Source organism: Musa acuminata, chromosome BXJ1-2 (assembly GCF_036884655.1).
Source record: "Musa acuminata AAA Group cultivar baxijiao chromosome BXJ1-2, Cavendish_Baxijiao_AAA, whole genome shotgun sequence".
NCBI classification, from domain to species: Eukaryota; Viridiplantae; Streptophyta; class Magnoliopsida; order Zingiberales; family Musaceae; genus Musa; species Musa acuminata.
This window is the reverse complement of record NC_088328.1, coordinates 26,083,650-26,102,131: the sequence shown is the minus strand read 5'-3', so window position 1 is coordinate 26,102,131 and position 18,482 is coordinate 26,083,650. Positions and strand designations below refer to the sequence as shown.

General features: G+C 37.1%; 2 protein-coding genes across 2 annotated transcripts; both read left to right on the top strand.

Moving 5' to 3' along the window:
- The first annotated feature begins 696 nt into the window (after positions 1–696).
- On the top strand, positions 697–8,825 carry LOC103975728 (phosphoglycerate mutase-like protein 1). The gene is made up of 10 exons (XM_009390786.3): positions 697–961; positions 1,775–1,836; positions 1,935–2,042; positions 4,909–4,988; positions 6,122–6,284; positions 6,579–6,653; positions 6,757–6,845; positions 8,287–8,406; positions 8,536–8,580; positions 8,657–8,825. The coding sequence occupies exons 1-10, from the start codon at positions 751–753 to the stop codon at positions 8,673–8,675; spliced, it is 972 nt and encodes a 323-aa protein (XP_009389061.2). The 5' UTR covers positions 697–750; the 3' UTR covers positions 8,676–8,825.
- A 2,969-nt stretch (positions 8,826–11,794) lies between these two features.
- LOC103975729 (probable E3 ubiquitin-protein ligase LUL2) lies at positions 11,795–16,378 on the top strand. The gene is made up of 3 exons (XM_009390788.3): positions 11,795–12,548; positions 14,344–14,845; positions 15,983–16,378. The coding sequence occupies exons 1-3, from the start codon at positions 11,986–11,988 to the stop codon at positions 16,115–16,117; spliced, it is 1,200 nt and encodes a 399-aa protein (XP_009389063.2). The 5' UTR covers positions 11,795–11,985; the 3' UTR covers positions 16,118–16,378.
- Positions 16,379–18,482: the final 2,104 nt, after the last annotated feature.

Below are 18,482 nucleotides of genomic sequence, written 5' to 3'. Positions count from 1 at the left end.
TGCAAAGATGGTGACAAACATAGTGTAGGGAGAAAGAAAAGACGATGGGTTTAACAAAGATAGAGGCATATTGGTTTGTATCAGTATACTATGATCAGCTATCTGTACGGTACATATTGAAATGTATCGAATGTACCGACACATAATATACGAAACTGTATCAATGTATCATATATATCGATCCTCTATCAAATCGATACGTATCGATTATACCGAATGATACGTTTCGGTACGTCAAACCTTGATACGGATAAAATAATCTTTTCATTAGTTTAAGGATGTTTTATGAAAAAAATTAAAATTAAAATGTCATGCTGAAAATTTTCAAGCGTAAGACTTTTTCTGGAAATTCGCTCATGATTTTTTATTTTTATTTTTTTTTCAGTTTACGTGCCCGATGTCTACCAGCCACATGAATGGCGTCATTGGTGGGGCCCGAAGCAGAGCCGCGGTGTTACTTACTCTTCACGCCATTTGTTTTCACGTAGGAAAGGGGTTTTCTGTTTGTTTTTCTTTTGCTGTTTTCTTTTTACGTGTCCACTGTCTACTAGCCACGTGAATAACCTAGTGATGGGCCCACGTTAAGCAGTGTGTGCGGTCTGCACGCATTTGCACGTGGTGTTTCTGTTGGGCAGGCGCTTTTGTTTGTTTTTGTCCTACGTGGATGCATCGATGCGAGTTCCCTGAAAAGTGGGGCACGATTCCCCCCGTCTCGCCCCAAACCGCACGAATTGAAGCCCGCACTTGGATATGACCCATTCCGTCTTCGCCTCGCCCTCATCGTCCTCCTCTGTCTTCATCGCCACAACCAACCATCGCTGCTATCACCGCCGCAAAACCCATCTTCCGATTACCTCCCTCCCACCATTTCTTCGTCGCCCGCCGCCTCCTTCCCCTTCCTTGTCTTGGCCACGCCGGCTTGCCGCTTCGGCTCCCGTCCGCTGCACATCCGGCTTGTCAGGTAAACTAAGACGCCCTCCTTCCTGGTCTCGTGTTCTTTATGCCTCTTTGCTTGCTTGCCTGTTTACTTCTTTGCGATTGCGCTTCTTGAATTTGCGTTTCTTTAACTGGCCCGAATTGGGAATCTTGTAGTTGTGCGTTAGGGCAATCCGCTAATTGCGTGCTGTTAGATCGGTCTGTTGGACGATTTTGTGTACATCACTTTTAGATCTTGATCTGTTTCTTTTTCAAGATTTGCACATATCTACGTGAAATCTTGAATGACGACTAAGGCAGACCTGAATCTTGAAAAAGGTCATTAGGGATGTCAGGCTTGGCTTCGATCACTGGTAACGCATGCGTGCTTGTAGATGAGAGCAAGGTACAGGGTCTACAATGGGAAGTGAGTAGACGTTGTGCCTATTTAAGGTAGCAAGGGTCAAACTACATGCTACTTGCCATATTAAATTTAAATTGTCCGACATCCCATGCCAACTACACGGAAAAATGCTAATCTTTCACCACCCTATTTCACTTGCACATTTTCTTACATGTCGGTGGGAAGGAATCTATTTGATATGCCTGGTTGTTGGAACCGAACTTCTACTTCTATTTATGTTAGTATCTTCAGAGCATTTTTTCAAAATATGTCGGTAAAAGGAATAAACCAATTATGATCGGAATGGCCAATATGAACCTATGGTGATAGGAACTTTGTCTTACATGACTTTCATGAAATTCGTAATTCGTGAAGATTCCATATGATATAACATGAGACATGTTGCTCATGTTTTTTTTCCCTGAATTTGTTTCAAGTTTCTCAATTTGGCTGCAGAGATGGATGATGTCACTGGTTCAAGCTTGTTTCCTTTGCAGCGTTGCAAAACTGTGCACGTGGTTTGTTATAACTAAATATTTTATCCATAAATCTCTTGTTTCAAAGCAAACTCTCAGGCCTGAAAGTTTAATCTATAATATCCAAAATTTGTGTGTAGGTTAGGCATGCACAGGGCATTCATAATGTGGAAGGCGAGAAGGACTACAAAGCATACTTATCTCCAGAACTTTTTGATGCACATCTTACTCCATTGGGATGGGATCAGGTGCAGTCGATGTTTTTTTGGTTTTATTATATCACAATTAGAGCAAATACACTGTTTCTCTTTATTTCCTGCACATCACTTGTTTGAGTAGTCTATCTCTTATTGATTCCAATACGAAGTCAAAGAATTTTTGGTGCACTGGTGCACAGCTTTTTTTGTCATAATTTTTGTGTGTGCATTTGATGTGGGCTTCTGCAATTAATATACCCTATTTGATTTAACAAATAATTTATGAGATACAAAATGGTATCTTGACATTACTGCTTGCGGAAAATTGTGTGAAAAATATATTACTGATAAAAGCTGTTAATCACTTGCAGTTTTCTTGATGTTAATGCAGCATTTATGTGTAAGTTCCAGCAGTTTCACAAATGTAGATTCTTGCAACTAAATATGAATTGAGACGAAAGCTTTATTTTATGCTCTCATGATAATATCTGCAGCTCTCTATGGTATATTCTATTGATAAATTTCTGTAACTTCTTTTGGTGGGTACCCTTTAGTCTAGTTTGGGATGGGTGAAAGTAGGAAAGTAGGCACTTGATTCAGAGATGGGTCCAGGCTCTCTCTGTGGCTCAAGTGCCTAGATAGTCAGATTTGGGTTTATGTTTGGGCACCCTACATTGTCTTTCTTAATATGAGGTGGGGATGACAATGGTTGAGCTTTTTGGGTACTTAGGTGACTGGGTCCATCTGATCAAGCTCAAATTGGATTCAATTACCTTTTAAATGAGTTTGGGTAGAAAGTACGTAACCAAATCGGGTTTGGATTTGACTTCAGGGGCCTAGGTTACTAGATAGTCAGTTTCTGGTGAAATTCATTAGTACCTAACACAATGCCATCTCTAACAGCCACTCATGTTGCAGATTAGTAGAGACGAACTGCTATAACACCTGGCTAGGTTTGGCGGTGTTAAAAGGTTTGACACAGTTTAACACAAGGAATAACATAGGACTAGTTTGCAAAATGTTCAGGATACTTGTGGTCCTGACACTGAAATTACACATTGAAGTTATTCTGTTGCCAATGTTAGTGTGCCTTGCATTTGATGATGCCATTGGACCAAGAAAAAGATGACTAGAACTCTATAATCAATTTCCACACATTAAGAGTGATTTCCTAAGAAAAAAATGACAAATCTATCTTTTGTCAATATTTGGTGAGATTATGAATGGATTCTTAACTTAAACCCTTTGGGTAAGTGCAAATTGACCTAGACCATACCCATTTAAGATGACCCATTGGGTTCATGTCTTTGGTCTGGGTCAACAGTTATTAACCACTGGTGGGATGGGATGGGTTAAATTTTGGTCAGGCATATGTTACCTTGATAGTATGGTTTAACCCTATATGCTAGTTATATGTTTTAAATCTGGATCAAGAATATTTGGCTTATTGGCAGGTCAGGTTAGGCTCGGATTAGCATCAAGTGAACTCAACCTAATCTGGCCATTTCCTACCTCTAGTTGAGATCTCATTTTTTCAATTCTTCATATTTGTATATATATTTTCAACAAGATTTGGAATGCTTATATGATCCAAACTCAACACATACTTTACAAATTTGATAATGACACAACTTGACCTATTTATAAGAGCCATACATTTATTTGACACACTAAGCTGTAAAGACTGTTTAACAATTTTGACATAATTATTAATTAAATCTGTTTGGGTCAATCATGTCAATTCTTTAAATTCAAATCCAATTCATTTAATAATTGGGTTGTCAACCATTTTATGACCCCAAACATATAAACCAAACACAAACCTACTAATGCCATGTCGGCTTTTGTTGCATTGACTTGTCGGGTCATGAATTACCACCCTACATGTAATGCTGTAAAATAACCAAACTGGTGAGAGATGAACTACTTGGGTTGTGATACGTATTGAAAAGAGATAAAAGTACAGACTTGTACCTTTGAAATTGAAAGGCTATGAGAGGATCGAAACTAGTGGAATATGCAAGGTCACTTCTGATGCTTTAAAAACATTAATGATTCAGTGCGAGTGATACCTTATCAAGCAATAGGGTACCATGGATTGCAACAGTAGCAGTCTTCTTGTCATGCCCTACAAATTCTTCAATAGCTAGTGGAATATTCAGTTGCACATGGCTAACATTAATGATTCAAATCGTGGAGATTGTGATATCCCAAAATGGCCCCACGTGGAGAAGAAATAAAATTGTGTGGTGTATATGAACTTGAGTGGATGCTAATAGGGAGGTACATTTAGGCCACAGATTCCAAGACACAAAGCAGTATTGGACTTGGTACATGTCATGGCAAAGTTTGAACTTTGGAAGAATGTTTAAGATGTGGCAAGAAATGAATAATTCCACCAAAGAAAGATAATGCAACATTTACTTAATAATGTGAGGAATGGGTGTGAAATGCAATTTGGAGGGTCTTGAACCATATGGGGAAATTAGAATTGCGGCTATAGGGTGTTAGATCACTGCATGATTTCATTCATGGATGTAAATGTGGTAGAGATTGATATATGACTGGAATGTGGCTTGAATACGTTGTGAGAGGCCAGGAAAAAGTTGTAAATACAAAATCTATCCAAACCAACATAAAAGATGGTTGAGCATTATTTGGAAAAGTAATCCCATTGTTTGGTTTATGTTTAGCAATTTTGTGTATGGTAACTTAGATGCCTGTTCAACTTATTCAGACATCTTTGTTCTGATTCTAACCTATGCATATTCTGCATGTTATTGTAAAACTGATTCCACAATAAAAAAAAGGGGCGTACCAAGGCTCCACCAATGCAGGGTCTGGGTACAGTCAATATATGCAGTCTTATCTCCAAGTATTGAAACTGATTCACAATGATTTACACTATTTTTTCCAGGTTGATAGTCTCCGTAAACACATTAAAGCTTGTGGCCTATCTAAGAAAATTGAATTGGTTATTACATCTCCTTTGTTAAGGTACATGTCTTGACATAAGTATTTTATTGATATGAAATATGAAATATTGTCCCTTTTTTCATTTGTAAATTCCTACTGCACTTTAAGAACCAAGATGTACAAGGAGGACATGTTTAGTCCTCATATTTCACTTCTTTATGTGCTGAAAATATTGGTAGAATTATTGGGCTTAGTACAATTTATATCTACAAGTATTATGAAGGGGACACCCTATCATGTTGAAGCATTCGGATTCTTTAGAACATCAATGAAGAAACTGTTATACAATATCATGAAATTTTGCCATGGGTTCGGTGTATATGATGCATAGTTGCATACAATGTGTTGGCATAGATCGATTTATAAATGTACATATAGCTAACGAGGACTTTTCTACTGTTTATTGGCATGAACCAATGTAGTGTATGAGAATTTCTTTCAGTCGTCAAACCTCTTGAACTCATAGATTGGTGTTTCTAAAGTACTTCTGTCATGGAAAGTCAATTCCACATTTCATGCTTTACAAAGGTTATGCCAATACAATTTGAAATTGAGAAGATATAGAGGTTTGACGGAAATTGTTTGGTTTGTCTTTTGGTTTATAATTTTATGTGATTCTCCTTGTTTATTACCACTGTTATTGCTTTATAAGAATATCAACTCATTCTAAGAATATCATCCACATTCTTTCTAGTTACATTGGATTGTTATGTGATGTTGAATTGATCCACATAGGCAGGGAAACCTATCAATGCCAAAGGAACTAAATTTTTTCATGAGGGGACAAGTGTAAGGCACACATTTTGAAATGAGATGTTGAGATGAGCCCAAATTTCTTACTAGAAATGAGATTGCAAATTATCTTTACTAATTATGAATTATCGTACTAAAAATTTCATAAGGATTATCGATACTCATTATGAATGTTATTCACAACAGTATTACAAATTCCAATAGCAAAATGCTCTGTTAGGAATATGAATGAATTAAAATCTTTGAATCATCTTTTTGTTTCTGCAAGGATGAGTTGATTATGGTGTAGTTAGTTTCATTTTCTTCGGTATCATAGTTTATATTTTGTCAGTGCATCTGGAAAATGTAGTTAAATTGTGGCTCCATTGTAGTCTCTTATAATGACAAAAAATATATTGCAGGACAATGCAAACTGCGGTTGGGGTGTTTGGAGGTGACAGCCAAAGCGATGTAAATAACACACCAGCCTTAATGGTTGAAAATGCTGGGAAGAGTCGACGGCCCGCAATTTCCAGTTTGAACTGCCCACCATTTATAGCAGTTGAATATTGCCGAGAGCACTTGGTATGCCTTGCCTTTCTATGAGTTGATGATTTATTCAGTCTTTTATTCGTTACATTTGAAAGCTCAATTTACAAGAGTACTTCTATTGTCTAATTCATCATAGTTCCCTTTGTTGAGTCTACTTGTTGATTATGAAGTTAAGATCCAGTTTGGAGTCTGTCCTCATTCAGTGAATATTAATATATAACATGAATAATTTATTTATATGAAACATATATCGAGTTCTATTAACTGTCATTCTTTAATAAAGTTGATAGTTGACTTTCTTATGTAGAAGATGTACACTGATTGCAGGGAGTTCACCCTTGTGATAAGAGGAGCAGTATAAGCGAGTATCGGCAGCTTTTTCCAGCTATTGATTTTTCTTTGGCAAGTACTTAATCCTGTTGATGGTTCATTTGATGATTGGATAAAGTTTTGTGGAAATTCATCTTTGTTGGCACATTATATTAAATTGGGGCTCTCTTTTCAGATAGAAAATGATGAAGACATCTTGTGGAAAGCAGACATCAGAGAGGCCAATGAGGAGGTTGCAGCTAGAGGAGTGAAATTTATTAACTGGTATTATTTAGGGCTCAAAAGTTTTCATGAACAACAATTGACTGTCATTTTTTGGTTCTGTCCACACAGAAGATTAATTTTAAGTTTCAATTGCCTCTTTTCTTCTGAATATCATTACCAATTTTAATGAACTAATCTACTGATCGCCTTTGCCTCTGTTCTTCCTGCCCTTGTAATTACATACTTATTGTTGCCCAATTATTTTTATGTTTTTTAATTATGGTTCATTCATATATAAATTATAAATTTGTTTTTATGGAAGTTCTCTACCATTCTTGTATCTTGAACATTTTCTTTTACTATTGATGTGAAAGATTAATAACAACAACAACAAAGACGAAAGTCTCAATAATTTAGGATCGGCTATTTGGATCTTTTGTCGTCATTAGGATATATAAAAAATCATATGTTTAGTTAAGTTTAGAATATTGAAATTTTTATTTATAGTTTTTATAATTTTATTAAGGTCCTTTTAGGTCTTTCTTTGCCTTTCTTCTTGCCACTAACATTAATCATTTCACTTCTTCTAATGACCGTATACATAGGTTTCACTTCTTCTATACCATCTTAAACTATTATTTATCATCTTCTCAAGATTAATATTCTTTACATTTCCATGTTAATAGTTGTTCCTTTGCTTTGTACATGTGAATTTGTGTTGTTATATTACATTTCTTGAGAGCTATTCATTAGGAGAGTGATATACTGACTCTTTGTTTATCTTGTGACATATGATCACCTTTTATTCACTTTGATTTTTAAGGTCTCTTTTTCTTATGAAGATGCTAATTTTAAATTATCCAGATCATTTTAGTTTATAATCACACATCAAACTGTAGTATTTTAAGATTTTACCGAAGAATAAATTAACTTTGGGGGAACAAAGGAACTTCCAATAAAATGTTCATTGTATTTTGTTTAATTTCCAACATGGCATAAACCAAAAAGCTTACAAGCTGAACCATATTGAAGTTTTGATGAGACAATACTTTATTGATAAATTATTATTATTTTCTTGTTACTGGTCAATCTTCACTTCTTAAGAACAGCTTAATTAAGAAAAAGAAAAACTAAAAAGGATATTGTGTTTTGTAGAAGTTAATATAGTGAAAAAAATGGAGTCGTTCTGTAATATCCATAAAAAATGGCATTCTTTAGCATTTTGAGTTTACAGTGACCTTGTAGTTATAACATAAATTGGTTTATTAGAAACCTGTCTTAGCAAAACTTTATTCTCTTCAAGATGTCAAACTGTCAGAGGTGTATATTATTCTGTGCTCTCTCAAGGTCTCAGATCTTCATCCGTTATATTCCCTGACAAAATTGAACTTTATCTGAACGAAGTTCTTGGTTGCGGTAGAAATGGACTTGTAGCATAAAATGTCTCTTAACAGAGGAAAGAATGAAACTAGATGCAACTTACTTTCCTCGTTGACTTCAGGTTGTGGACACGTAAAGAGAAGGAGATTGCTATTGTTAGCCATAGTGGATTCTTGTTTCATACCTTACAAATGTTTGGTGGCGACTGTCATCCTATTGTTAAGGAGGAAATTGGCAAACAGTAAGTGTTAATGGAATCATTTTGTTGGTATCTTCTAATCAAGGGCTAAGATTTTTATTGGGACAAGCTACGGTGTTTAGTTGTGATGGAAAATCTGACTTCTTCTATTGTTCACTTATTGTTTCACAGCTTTGCGAACTGTGAGCTGCGATCCATGGTATTGGTTGACAGAAGGTGAGAAATTCTCCTGTTGTTCATTGTTTTCTGAGTCAGTTATCGGCTAATCATGCATCAGGATTTTATTTTACAGTATGCTTGGTTCAGATTGATCCTTGAATATTTTCATATCACAAATGATGTGATCTATTAGTTGGGTTGTCTCGCAGTCTGGATCTTTGGGCTTGTATGGAAGCATTATGTTGTGGATTCTCATACGAAAGAAATTTTTAATCTCAAAGTTTTGCAAGAACTTTAGTCAACTCGTACAATTCTGTCTCTTATAGAGAGATGAGATATAAATACTTTTTGCCCTCCTAGTAAAATAGGGTATTAGGTATGAGCGGTTTTGTTTTGGTCACCTAAAGTAGTTAGATTTGGATATTAGGTATGACCCAACTAACCTATCCAAATCTGCTGTCGCTCTTCAATAGTTGCACTGTACCCACGTATTCCTTTGCGACAACATATGCCTCAAACGTTAACTTCATCCATTGCGCCGAAGACCGATGTTTCCTCCTCTAGAGCGCATGACGTGTCCAAAGTATTCCATTCCCTCCACGGTAGTATATATATATATATATATATATATATATATATATATATATATATATATATATATATATATATATATATATATATATATATATATAGGTATTCAACACGACTAGTAGCCTCTTTCCACATAAAAAAAAGAAAATTAACGTATTCAATTGGATCAAGGTGACCCATTTATGTGTATTTGTTTAGAACATAAAAATAAATAAACCGAAGTGTTTATTTATATGCTTAACATAAAAAAAAAATATGTTACTAGATCATATATGTTTAACATGCATGATGCCACAAAAGTCTCTCCCAGCATGTTATACGTTTGTCTAGCTAAAAATTCTTGAAGCACTCGATGTAACTAAGGTGTTTTATGATGCATCCGTCCATAATAAAAAAATATAAATAGTATCGAAAAAGAATCAAAGTATTTCGTTGTATAAGGCTAATTATATATTATCTTGTATATTTGATCCTATTAGTATTATGATTCTTATAATTTAAAAAATTATATTAAAATCTTTATAATTCTAAAAGTGAAATAAATAATTTTATTTGTTCTAACATTATCAGTTGTATTGATGAAAAATAGATACCATATACTACATCTACACGAAAGTGATAAGCAAAAAGTTAATAAATTTTAGCATTCCTTCCATTTTCGATTTCACGAAATTATCTTTTTGTTGATCAAATAATTAGAAACAAAAGGAATATTAAAATTATTCTTTTGTCTATTACTTTTGTGTCAATCCAGCACATAGTGTCATATGTTATATTTTCCTTCAATATAATTAACGATATTAAGATAAATAAGATAATTTATTTTATTTTTAAAATTATAAAAATATATAATTAACCCATTTACATGTGATGTGTCCACCCGATATAAGACACCAGATATTTGACGTGTCCACCAGAAGTTTTGGATGCAACCAATATATTCCTTTGCATATAGTGGATTCACTTAGAATAAGAAAGCATCGAGACACCATTTAAGATATACAAATAATTATTGAGGTCTCAAGATGGACATTATGCATAAGAACAGGTTAACCTTTAACCCCAAACACAATGGAAGGTTAATGATGTAATAATTGTATTTGATCCATTAGGACTCGTCATGCTGAATTAAGTTAACATCGACTTAGACATGTCACATTAACAAGACGTTCAAAGAAAAAGTTCTATTAAATCCACGATTACAACACCAATAATATAAAAGCAACCTCTCCAACACGTTTCTATTGGAAGCATTCTAAACTCTTAAGCTATTTAAGATCTTTTATTTTTTCATCAACAACTATCGGCCCAACTAATTTGAAAGTTGAGGGGTTTTACCGTATAAACTTACGATACAATCTTTTACGAGAATAGAGAAAGCAAGATATTAGATGATACACGGCTAGGTTCGACTTCAGATGCGCAAGGTTGTTCGGTCTAACGTTCGGGTAGCAAAGATGGACGTCGGTCTTCCCGTGTCTGGCATCTCATCGTGTGATAGTCGGATCCCTGCACGCAGGTCGAGATCGAGAGGTTTCTCGACCTAACCCCTTCGAATATTAAGTTAGCCTTCTGTCTTCGAGTTTTTCCCCCCTTTACACTTACTAGGGGGTGAGTTTTTATACATGCGTACAGAGTCGATCGTACTCGATCGATTAATGACCGTCGACCGTTGGGGCGGTTGACTCGTACTTACCATGTAGGCGTCGGATGCCCACACAAATCGGTGCCAAATGGCATCGCCCCAGGCTTTCAAGGGGGCCATGTACCTTGCGACATCGTCCTGAGCTTTCCGAAATAATATCCTATGAGTCAACGGCGAGCGACACCACCTCAGACTTTTCGAGATAACATCATACCGCTCAGTGTACCACGCATGACATCGATCTGAATCCGACATGTTCTATCACCTTGGCTCTATAGGACCCCCGATGATGATGTGGCTGTGGATCACTACCTGACGGCGTGTGTCGCTAGTGTATGCCCTATCACTGGATATAGATGTTTTTCTTTCTCGAATTAAATGAAACAAGATACCAACATTATTTTTTAAGCTCGAATCGGAGATATAAAATAGGATCATTTTCTATCATTTAAGTGACAATCTATACTAAAACTTCTTTCTCTCTTAAATCAATTTGATTAAATCAGATTGATGATCAAAATCTGACGACATCATTGCTCATCTCATGTTAGTATTGGCGAGTTAGATTTTATGATTCTGATTTTGACTTGAAGTCAGACAGAGCTCTTATTGTTGACGAACAAGTGGATCAAATTATAATTATTTAGGAATAATAATAGATAGAATATTCTTAACTTTCATCGAATCTATCAATCCAAGCAGATGTTTTTTGCATCAAAACCATAGACACCATCATTTTGTTGCAAAATACATGGGCTCCATCTCCTCGACATCCGCTCCACCGGACGACGCGTCCCTCAGCTACTCATTTCGGGAATCTTGCATGGAGGCCCCTCTCTCTCTCTCTCTCTCTCTCGGTAACGCCCGCCCCCGCCCAGAGAGGGACCTCTTTGGAAATTATAATCTTCTAGGGGACTCACACATAGAACCTTTAGAAGCCGAAAGGGAAAGGGCTTTGTTTGATAATTTCTGAAATTATTAGGACCCATTTGTAAAAATGTTGTGGATTTGGGAAAGTTTTGTGCTGGCTTCCATCCTGGCGTTCCTCCTCTTCTTTCCTCCTTTCCCCCACCCCCGTTTGGATTGTGAGGAATCGCCTAAATTGGATATCAAATCGCTGCAAGAACGGATCTTTGTATAATTTTACTGTTCTTCTCCTTGATCCCTGAAAGCCGTCAGATTTTGCCGAGGCGAGAAGCTGATCCCGATCGGTATTTCGTTGCCCAATGGGGAACGCCGGGAGCAGCGGCAACGGCGGAGGCGGCGACGGCGCCGGGGTTGGTAGTGTTCGGCGGAGGAACTCCGGCCGTCACCATCATCACCACCACCATCCGCTCCCTTTCGGCCCTTCGCCTGCTCCACAACCGCCGCAGCCGCAGCAGCCGCCGGAGGCGTCCGCCAACCGCTACGTGTTCGCCGCCGTGACGCCTTACCCGCCGCAGTACCCCGGCCCTAACCCCCCTCAGTACTACCAGTACGGGTACTATCCACCGCCGCCACCGGCGATGCCGGTGCCCCCTTTTGCGTCATTCGATCACCACCACCGCGGCGGCGGAGGCGTCGGGCCCAATGGAGAGTATCCGACCCACCACCCGGGGTGGGTGGGCGGCGGGAGGTATCCGCCATACGGCCCCCCTCCTCCTCCGCTTACGTACGTTGAGCACCAGAAGGCCGTCACCATCAGGAACGACATTAATATCAAGAAGGAGACTCTCAGGGTCGAGCCCGATGAGCAGAACGCTGGTCGATTCCTTGTGGCCTTCACGTTCGATGCCACCGTTGCAGGAAGGTGGTGTTCCTCCTTTCCACCTTTCTTGTGCCTATAGAAAATAATTGCTCGTACATATATATATGTTTGACGCCCTTCTCTTCATATCCTTCAAAAAAAATTTTGGACTTTGCTGGTGAGATTAATCCAACATTTCTAACGAAGTATGGCCATATGAGTTGAACTTGGCGTGCTCAAAAAAGAATTGTATTTTGGCAACCTCTCCTTTGTTGTGAGGTACTGTTAGATGACATAGTTTTAGATTCTTGTAAAGCTGACAAGAGTTTTCTTCATGCTTTAACCTTGCTGATAATCTTAATGATAAATAATTCATTACATGCGTTCAACACTATTTCCTGAAAACAAAATGTCTTCAACTGTACTACAAGAACGGCAACAACAACAACAATACCGTAAATCATAACTATTTTTGATTGATTACATGAATCTTTTTCCGTCATTGAGATCGGTAAGAAGCCATATGTTTAATTAAGTTCAGAGTACTTAAATATTTATTTATAGATTCTATTAATTTTTTTTTAAATCTTACTCTACCTCTCCTCGTACCAAAGGATATAGAAAATTACAGTTGAAGGCAATTCCTTTGCCTTCAACTGTAATTTTCTATATACCAAAGGATGGTCCGGTCAACTATAAACTGCTTTTAGTTGAGAATCAAGCAAGATGGGATCATATTTATTGTGAATATGACCTAATCTTCCCAATTTTCCATTAGAATTGACTTTTCTCTTTCATAAATAACTTCTTTTTTAAGTTCAGAAGTTGATGTAGAATGGACTTCTCTCTCTTCCTTCCCTATTGATGCTCTCAATAAAGAGCTGCCTCAAAACATGAATACCATTCTACACCTATATAAACCATTAGATGTATGCATATTCATGTGTGTGCTACTAGCTCGCTTAACTGACATGTGGAAGTGTAACATACAAATCTCAGCTTCTATGAATCTTGGAAATGAATACAAAGTTCAGTCTCCTTATATTAGAATTTCTCAATCTCAAGTTTGCTAATATCAGATTTTTGAATGAGGATAGAAGTTGCGACTTGACATGGCACGCCAGTACGTTGAATAGTTCATGTTGGTTTCTATGCTGCACTGACACCACATAACCTGGCACGCTATAAGCATGACAAAAGAAAAAAGCAAATATATAAGTATCACCTGTATCATTGTAACTTAAATCATAACATTAAGCTTTGAGTGAGTAGATTAATAGATTTAACCATTCTGTAGGAAAATGGAGATACATTTTACAGCAGTCAAACAAGAATTTCTTGGTAAAAAATGAATACAATTGTACATGAATCTCAGCACTTGTTGTCTCTACCAATGCTAGTGTCCAAGGCTGATGTGGCCTCTGGAAAAAGTCAAGGAAAAGGGGCCGAGCTCATGGAGGACCAAATGCCAGGTTTGAGTGTCTTATGGAGTGTCGAACTCCTTCTCACACTCCTCTTGCATGGTTCTAGTTTTACTTCAATGCCTGCTTTCAGATCCACATTCTTTAGGCCATGTCCTGTCCTATATGATCCATGACATTGACTCGCTAGCACCACTTTCCCGGTGATTCCATCTTGTCCTAGATTTTTGTTGAAGATAGAATAGGATCTTTGACCCTGTGCTATTGGATCAGGAATGATCAATTTAAAAGATAATAACCTAATACATACCGCTATTAGTACATGACCTCTTTATACTTCATACTGTATCTCCTATTTGTAACTTATTTTAATATGCAATGATACCTTAGAATAGTTTATCTAAACATTGTGTTGTTTATAAAATTTCTGTAAACAGCATCACTGTGTTCTTCTTTGCAAAAGAAGGTACAGATTGTGACGTGACTGCAACAAAGGAGGACTTGCTTGCACCGGTCACAGTATCTTTCAAGGAAGGTTTGGGTCAGAGGTTCAGGCAACCATCTGGGACAGGAATTGACTTCTCAATTTTTGATGAGGCCGAGTTGATGAAAGGGGGAGAACTGGGTATGTATCCCCTTGCTGTAAAAGCAGAAGCTTCTCTGTCTAGTAATCAAGGGCCAGTTGGTGAGAACCAGAAATTAGAAATTCCGAACTCACAAATTACCCAGGCTGTGTTTGAGAAGAAAGAGAACTGTGAGTATAATGTTCGTGTGGTGAAGCAGATCTTGTGGGTGAACCAAACCAGGTATGAACTGCAGGAGATTTATGGCATAGGGAACTCGGTTGATAATGACACTGATGGGAATGACCCAGGAAAAGAATGTGTGATTTGTCTTTCGGAACCACGTGATACCACTGTCCTCCCTTGCAGACACATGGTAAGTCAAAGTTTTCACTCTGTAAATAGTCCTTGTTTATGCTAGTTTTTATAGCCAACATTTTCCAGAAATCTAACAACAGTAGTGTTCAGAAGGTAATTTTGGTTCATAGAGAGATTGGATGCTAGTTGTTAGTCATGTTAGAAAGGAATGCATTAATAGTTAATGGTGACTTTGACCGTCGTAAAAATTTAATTCACCTTGTATGCTTCTAAATTCTGCAATATCATGGATATTGGCAGCATAATCATTATTTCTTCTGTGTGTATGTTTTGATGGCAAAAATCAGAGTCATCCTGCTGCTTCCTTTTGGTCTTAGGTTCATTTGTTATCGTTTAACATTGCTCCATGGTAGTACATGGTATTTAAAAAGTAGTTTCGGTCAAATGGGAAGGTGAACTATATAAATCAGCATGTTAGCTAGGAAAACTTTTGTACTTGCTTTTGTATCTGTTAAACTTTTGATATGCATTTCCCACCCCTATATCATGAATGTTGCCAATAAGCTTCTGTGAAGGTACATTAAATCAAATTGCATTCAAAATTTTTGTAATATCTTGACATTCAAATTTGATTAGTTTGAGTTGTAAACCAAGGTATTTGCGTAATTAATTTCTTCTCTCCACTTTTGAATTGTTTTCATTCATGCCATTCAGAGAGCTGGTTTTCATTATGTAGCTTATGCATTTTGAAATTCAAGTTGACTTAGCTGAAGCTAAGTTTTTGGATTCGCACCACACCAAATTTTTACTGAAAAAATTTCAATCCACTTACCTTTTCTACTTGTGGATTTGAACCATCTCATAAAGATGCATTAGATATCTGTAGCTAATAAAAAGTTGGCTTTTAATTACTTCTTATAGGTTAGCACATCATAAGTTTATACTTTTTGCTGTATCTGCTCATGTTACACTCGGGGAATCAGTCACTTCAAGTTATTCTGCTGCATGTTTGGCATGCTTATCGTCCATCACAACACTGGCAGCTTGTAATATCTGAATTTTAAGGATTAAGCCTAGGAAGCTGAAACCACTGTGACCTTGCTAACTATAATCATAAAAAATGTAAAGCATGCCATCTTGGACAATCTTAATTTTGCTAGCATGAACTAATTTTCCTTTGTTGGCTTTTTTGCAGTGCATGTGCAGCAACTGCGCAAAGGTTCTCAGGTTCCAGACAAACCGATGCCCGATATGCAGGCAGCCGGTAGAGCGGCTACTGGAGATCAAGGTTAACAACACAGCGGAGCAGCAACAAGAGCCACAATGCTGATCTAGTCAATGTGTGATGATGCCCCGTGGAAGTTGAATCAGTAGATGGTGTGGCCATTTAGTTGGATGCATGGTTTTGTGAGTATAAAAAGGACTGTAAGGATTGACAATAATATGTTGTTGTTTGGAAGAGCAAACCAGATGTATATTCTTGATATCTGCTAGCTTGATTGTGGTGCCTCTGTTAGAACACCATGTGTCAGACTCAAGTACATATTTGTTCCAATCTATTCTTCTATAGTAGCTTGCATGTTTTGGTGCACTTGACCTTAAAATGCAACCAATATGTTTGGTATAAAGGTTCTATTTGCTTCCAAGTGATGGCAACACTGTTTTATATAACTTGTGATCACAGAATATGTTTGTAATTGTCATCAAGCATGAATAATAGCACTTGCTAAAGGAGTTCTTTGCAACACCAAGAGGAACATAACACATGTTTAGAAACATTAGTCATGGTAAAGAATATAATCCAAATGTATGTGTAAGAATTGTGGACTAAACTATCTTAGTAGATAAGAATTTTTTGATGTTATACTAGATTTTGCAGGGTTTATATGTTGTTTTTGGAATTTACATGTGTAGAAATAACAGACTTTTATTATATAATATTAAAATGATTTCTCTCTTTTTTGACATAATTGAAGTTTAGATAATAGATTGTCCTAGATTTTGCCAAATTTAGATTATAAAAAATGTAACTTCACCATATATATATATATATATATATATAACCTGCAAAATGCTGGTTAAATATGTATTTAATATATTAGATGGGACAAATATATTGATCAAACTATTATCAAACATAGTCACACATGCATAGTTATACTCATTTGTAACCATAGCCAGTGATGCTAGTCCAGCATCCAACTCAACCTGCACTGTGTTCCGAGGAAAATTACTTCCTATAACTTCATTGTCGACAAGGGAGAGAAAAAACAATGAATGGTTAGCTTTGAGAGAGAGAGAGGTAGGTGAGCTCCCAATGATTCCTCCACTCAAAATGATGCAGTAACAGGGCAAAGAGTACATATTCTCACTCAGCAAGAGCAGAGTTCTTCAGCAAGAAGTCCCCCCATCAGTCCCACAAACCCTGGTGAGCTCCCAATGAGAGATCTGTGGCGACAAGAAGTGGCCATTCCTCCACCGGAGGAAGATGCAGTAACAAGACAGTAAAACTCCCCCTGACAGCAGTACAAAAGTCCCTCGGTGGTCCTCCAAGCATGACTCTCAAAGATCAATCAAACCACCACATTGCACTCATGGGGTGGTGGGCTCTCCGAACTCTTCCTTTCAGAAAGAGGAACCTCCACACACACACACAAACTACCCCACACACTCTTTTGTCCCTGTCCTGTGAGATCCACCATCACTGCCCACAAAAGGCTTCTTGTGGGGTTTCCATGGTCCTCTCCCAAATATGTTCTCGAAGCAGGTACCATGTATTTCTGAAACAAATGAGGGAAGCTAATTAAGCATAGGTTGATGAAGATTGATGTTGGGAGTTTGGGAAGAGTGTTAGTGCATCATCTTCAGACTCCCAATGCAGTAGCCTTTTGCCACAGCCTTTCTCTAACACCAACCTATGACCTCTTTCTCATCTTTCATTCTCAGATTAGATTATGTAGAGGACATGCCACTGGCAGAGAAGACACATGCATATGAGTATGGAAGTTTAATACCATATGAATCAATTTGCATATATTTTGAGTTGGAAATAGAAGCATTAAGGAGAACATTATGCTGATCTCCTTGGGAAATTCTACCTGTTTTCAATTCAAAATCCACACATTCTGCTCTATTTTCCTATATAACTTGACCCTCTTTCAAGAGGCATTGCATCTAATAGATAGTAAACAAAAATAAAGAAGATTCAGAAAACACTCTACAGTTCTTTTTCAGATATTATTATTATTATTATTATTAAAACTCATGCAATCTCATCTAATCACAGAGTAATTATTTGTTAATTTCTTGGTTTAATATTGTTTCAATTATTCAACAGATGGTTAAAAGAAAAAAATTTTGATTACCCAAGAGCAGTCTGGTAAAACATTCAAAACATAGTATTCCAATATGAGCTTCAAGGACAATGCTCAGAGACATCAGACAAGTTGCAGAGGAAAGTGACACAGTCACTAAGCAGTTGATACCATTCATTGTTCAGTACAAGCATGTTCCTACAAAGATTTGGATTTGACTGAATGTTGAGCTACAGGCTCCATGAGATCTCACAACTTCATGGAAACATTACTGGAGTAAAAATGTCTACTTGAGTTCAAATCTCACTCACTACTGCTGAAAAAGATAGAACCACCAGGCACAGTTTATCATTCAGTGAATACCATGAGCTTCTGATGGAA

Coding starts and splice junctions, on each gene's coding strand:
- LOC103975728 (XM_009390786.3), top strand. CDS start 751: ATGACCCATTCCGTCTTCGCCTCGCCCTCATCGTCCTCCTCTGTCTTC. Junction 2,043..4,908: donor CTCCATTGGGATGGGATCAG/GTGCAGTCGATG, acceptor TATTTTTTCCAG/GTTGATAGTCTCCGTAAACA. Junction 4,989..6,121: donor ATTACATCTCCTTTGTTAAG/GTACATGTCTTG, acceptor AATATATTGCAG/GACAATGCAAACTGCGGTTG.
- LOC103975729 (XM_009390788.3), top strand. CDS start 11,986: ATGGGGAACGCCGGGAGCAGCGGCAACGGCGGAGGCGGCGACGGCGCC. Junction 12,549..14,343: donor GATGCCACCGTTGCAGGAAG/GTGGTGTTCCTC, acceptor TTCTGTAAACAG/CATCACTGTGTTCTTCTTTG. Junction 14,846..15,982: donor TCCTCCCTTGCAGACACATG/GTAAGTCAAAGT, acceptor GCTTTTTTGCAG/TGCATGTGCAGCAACTGCGC.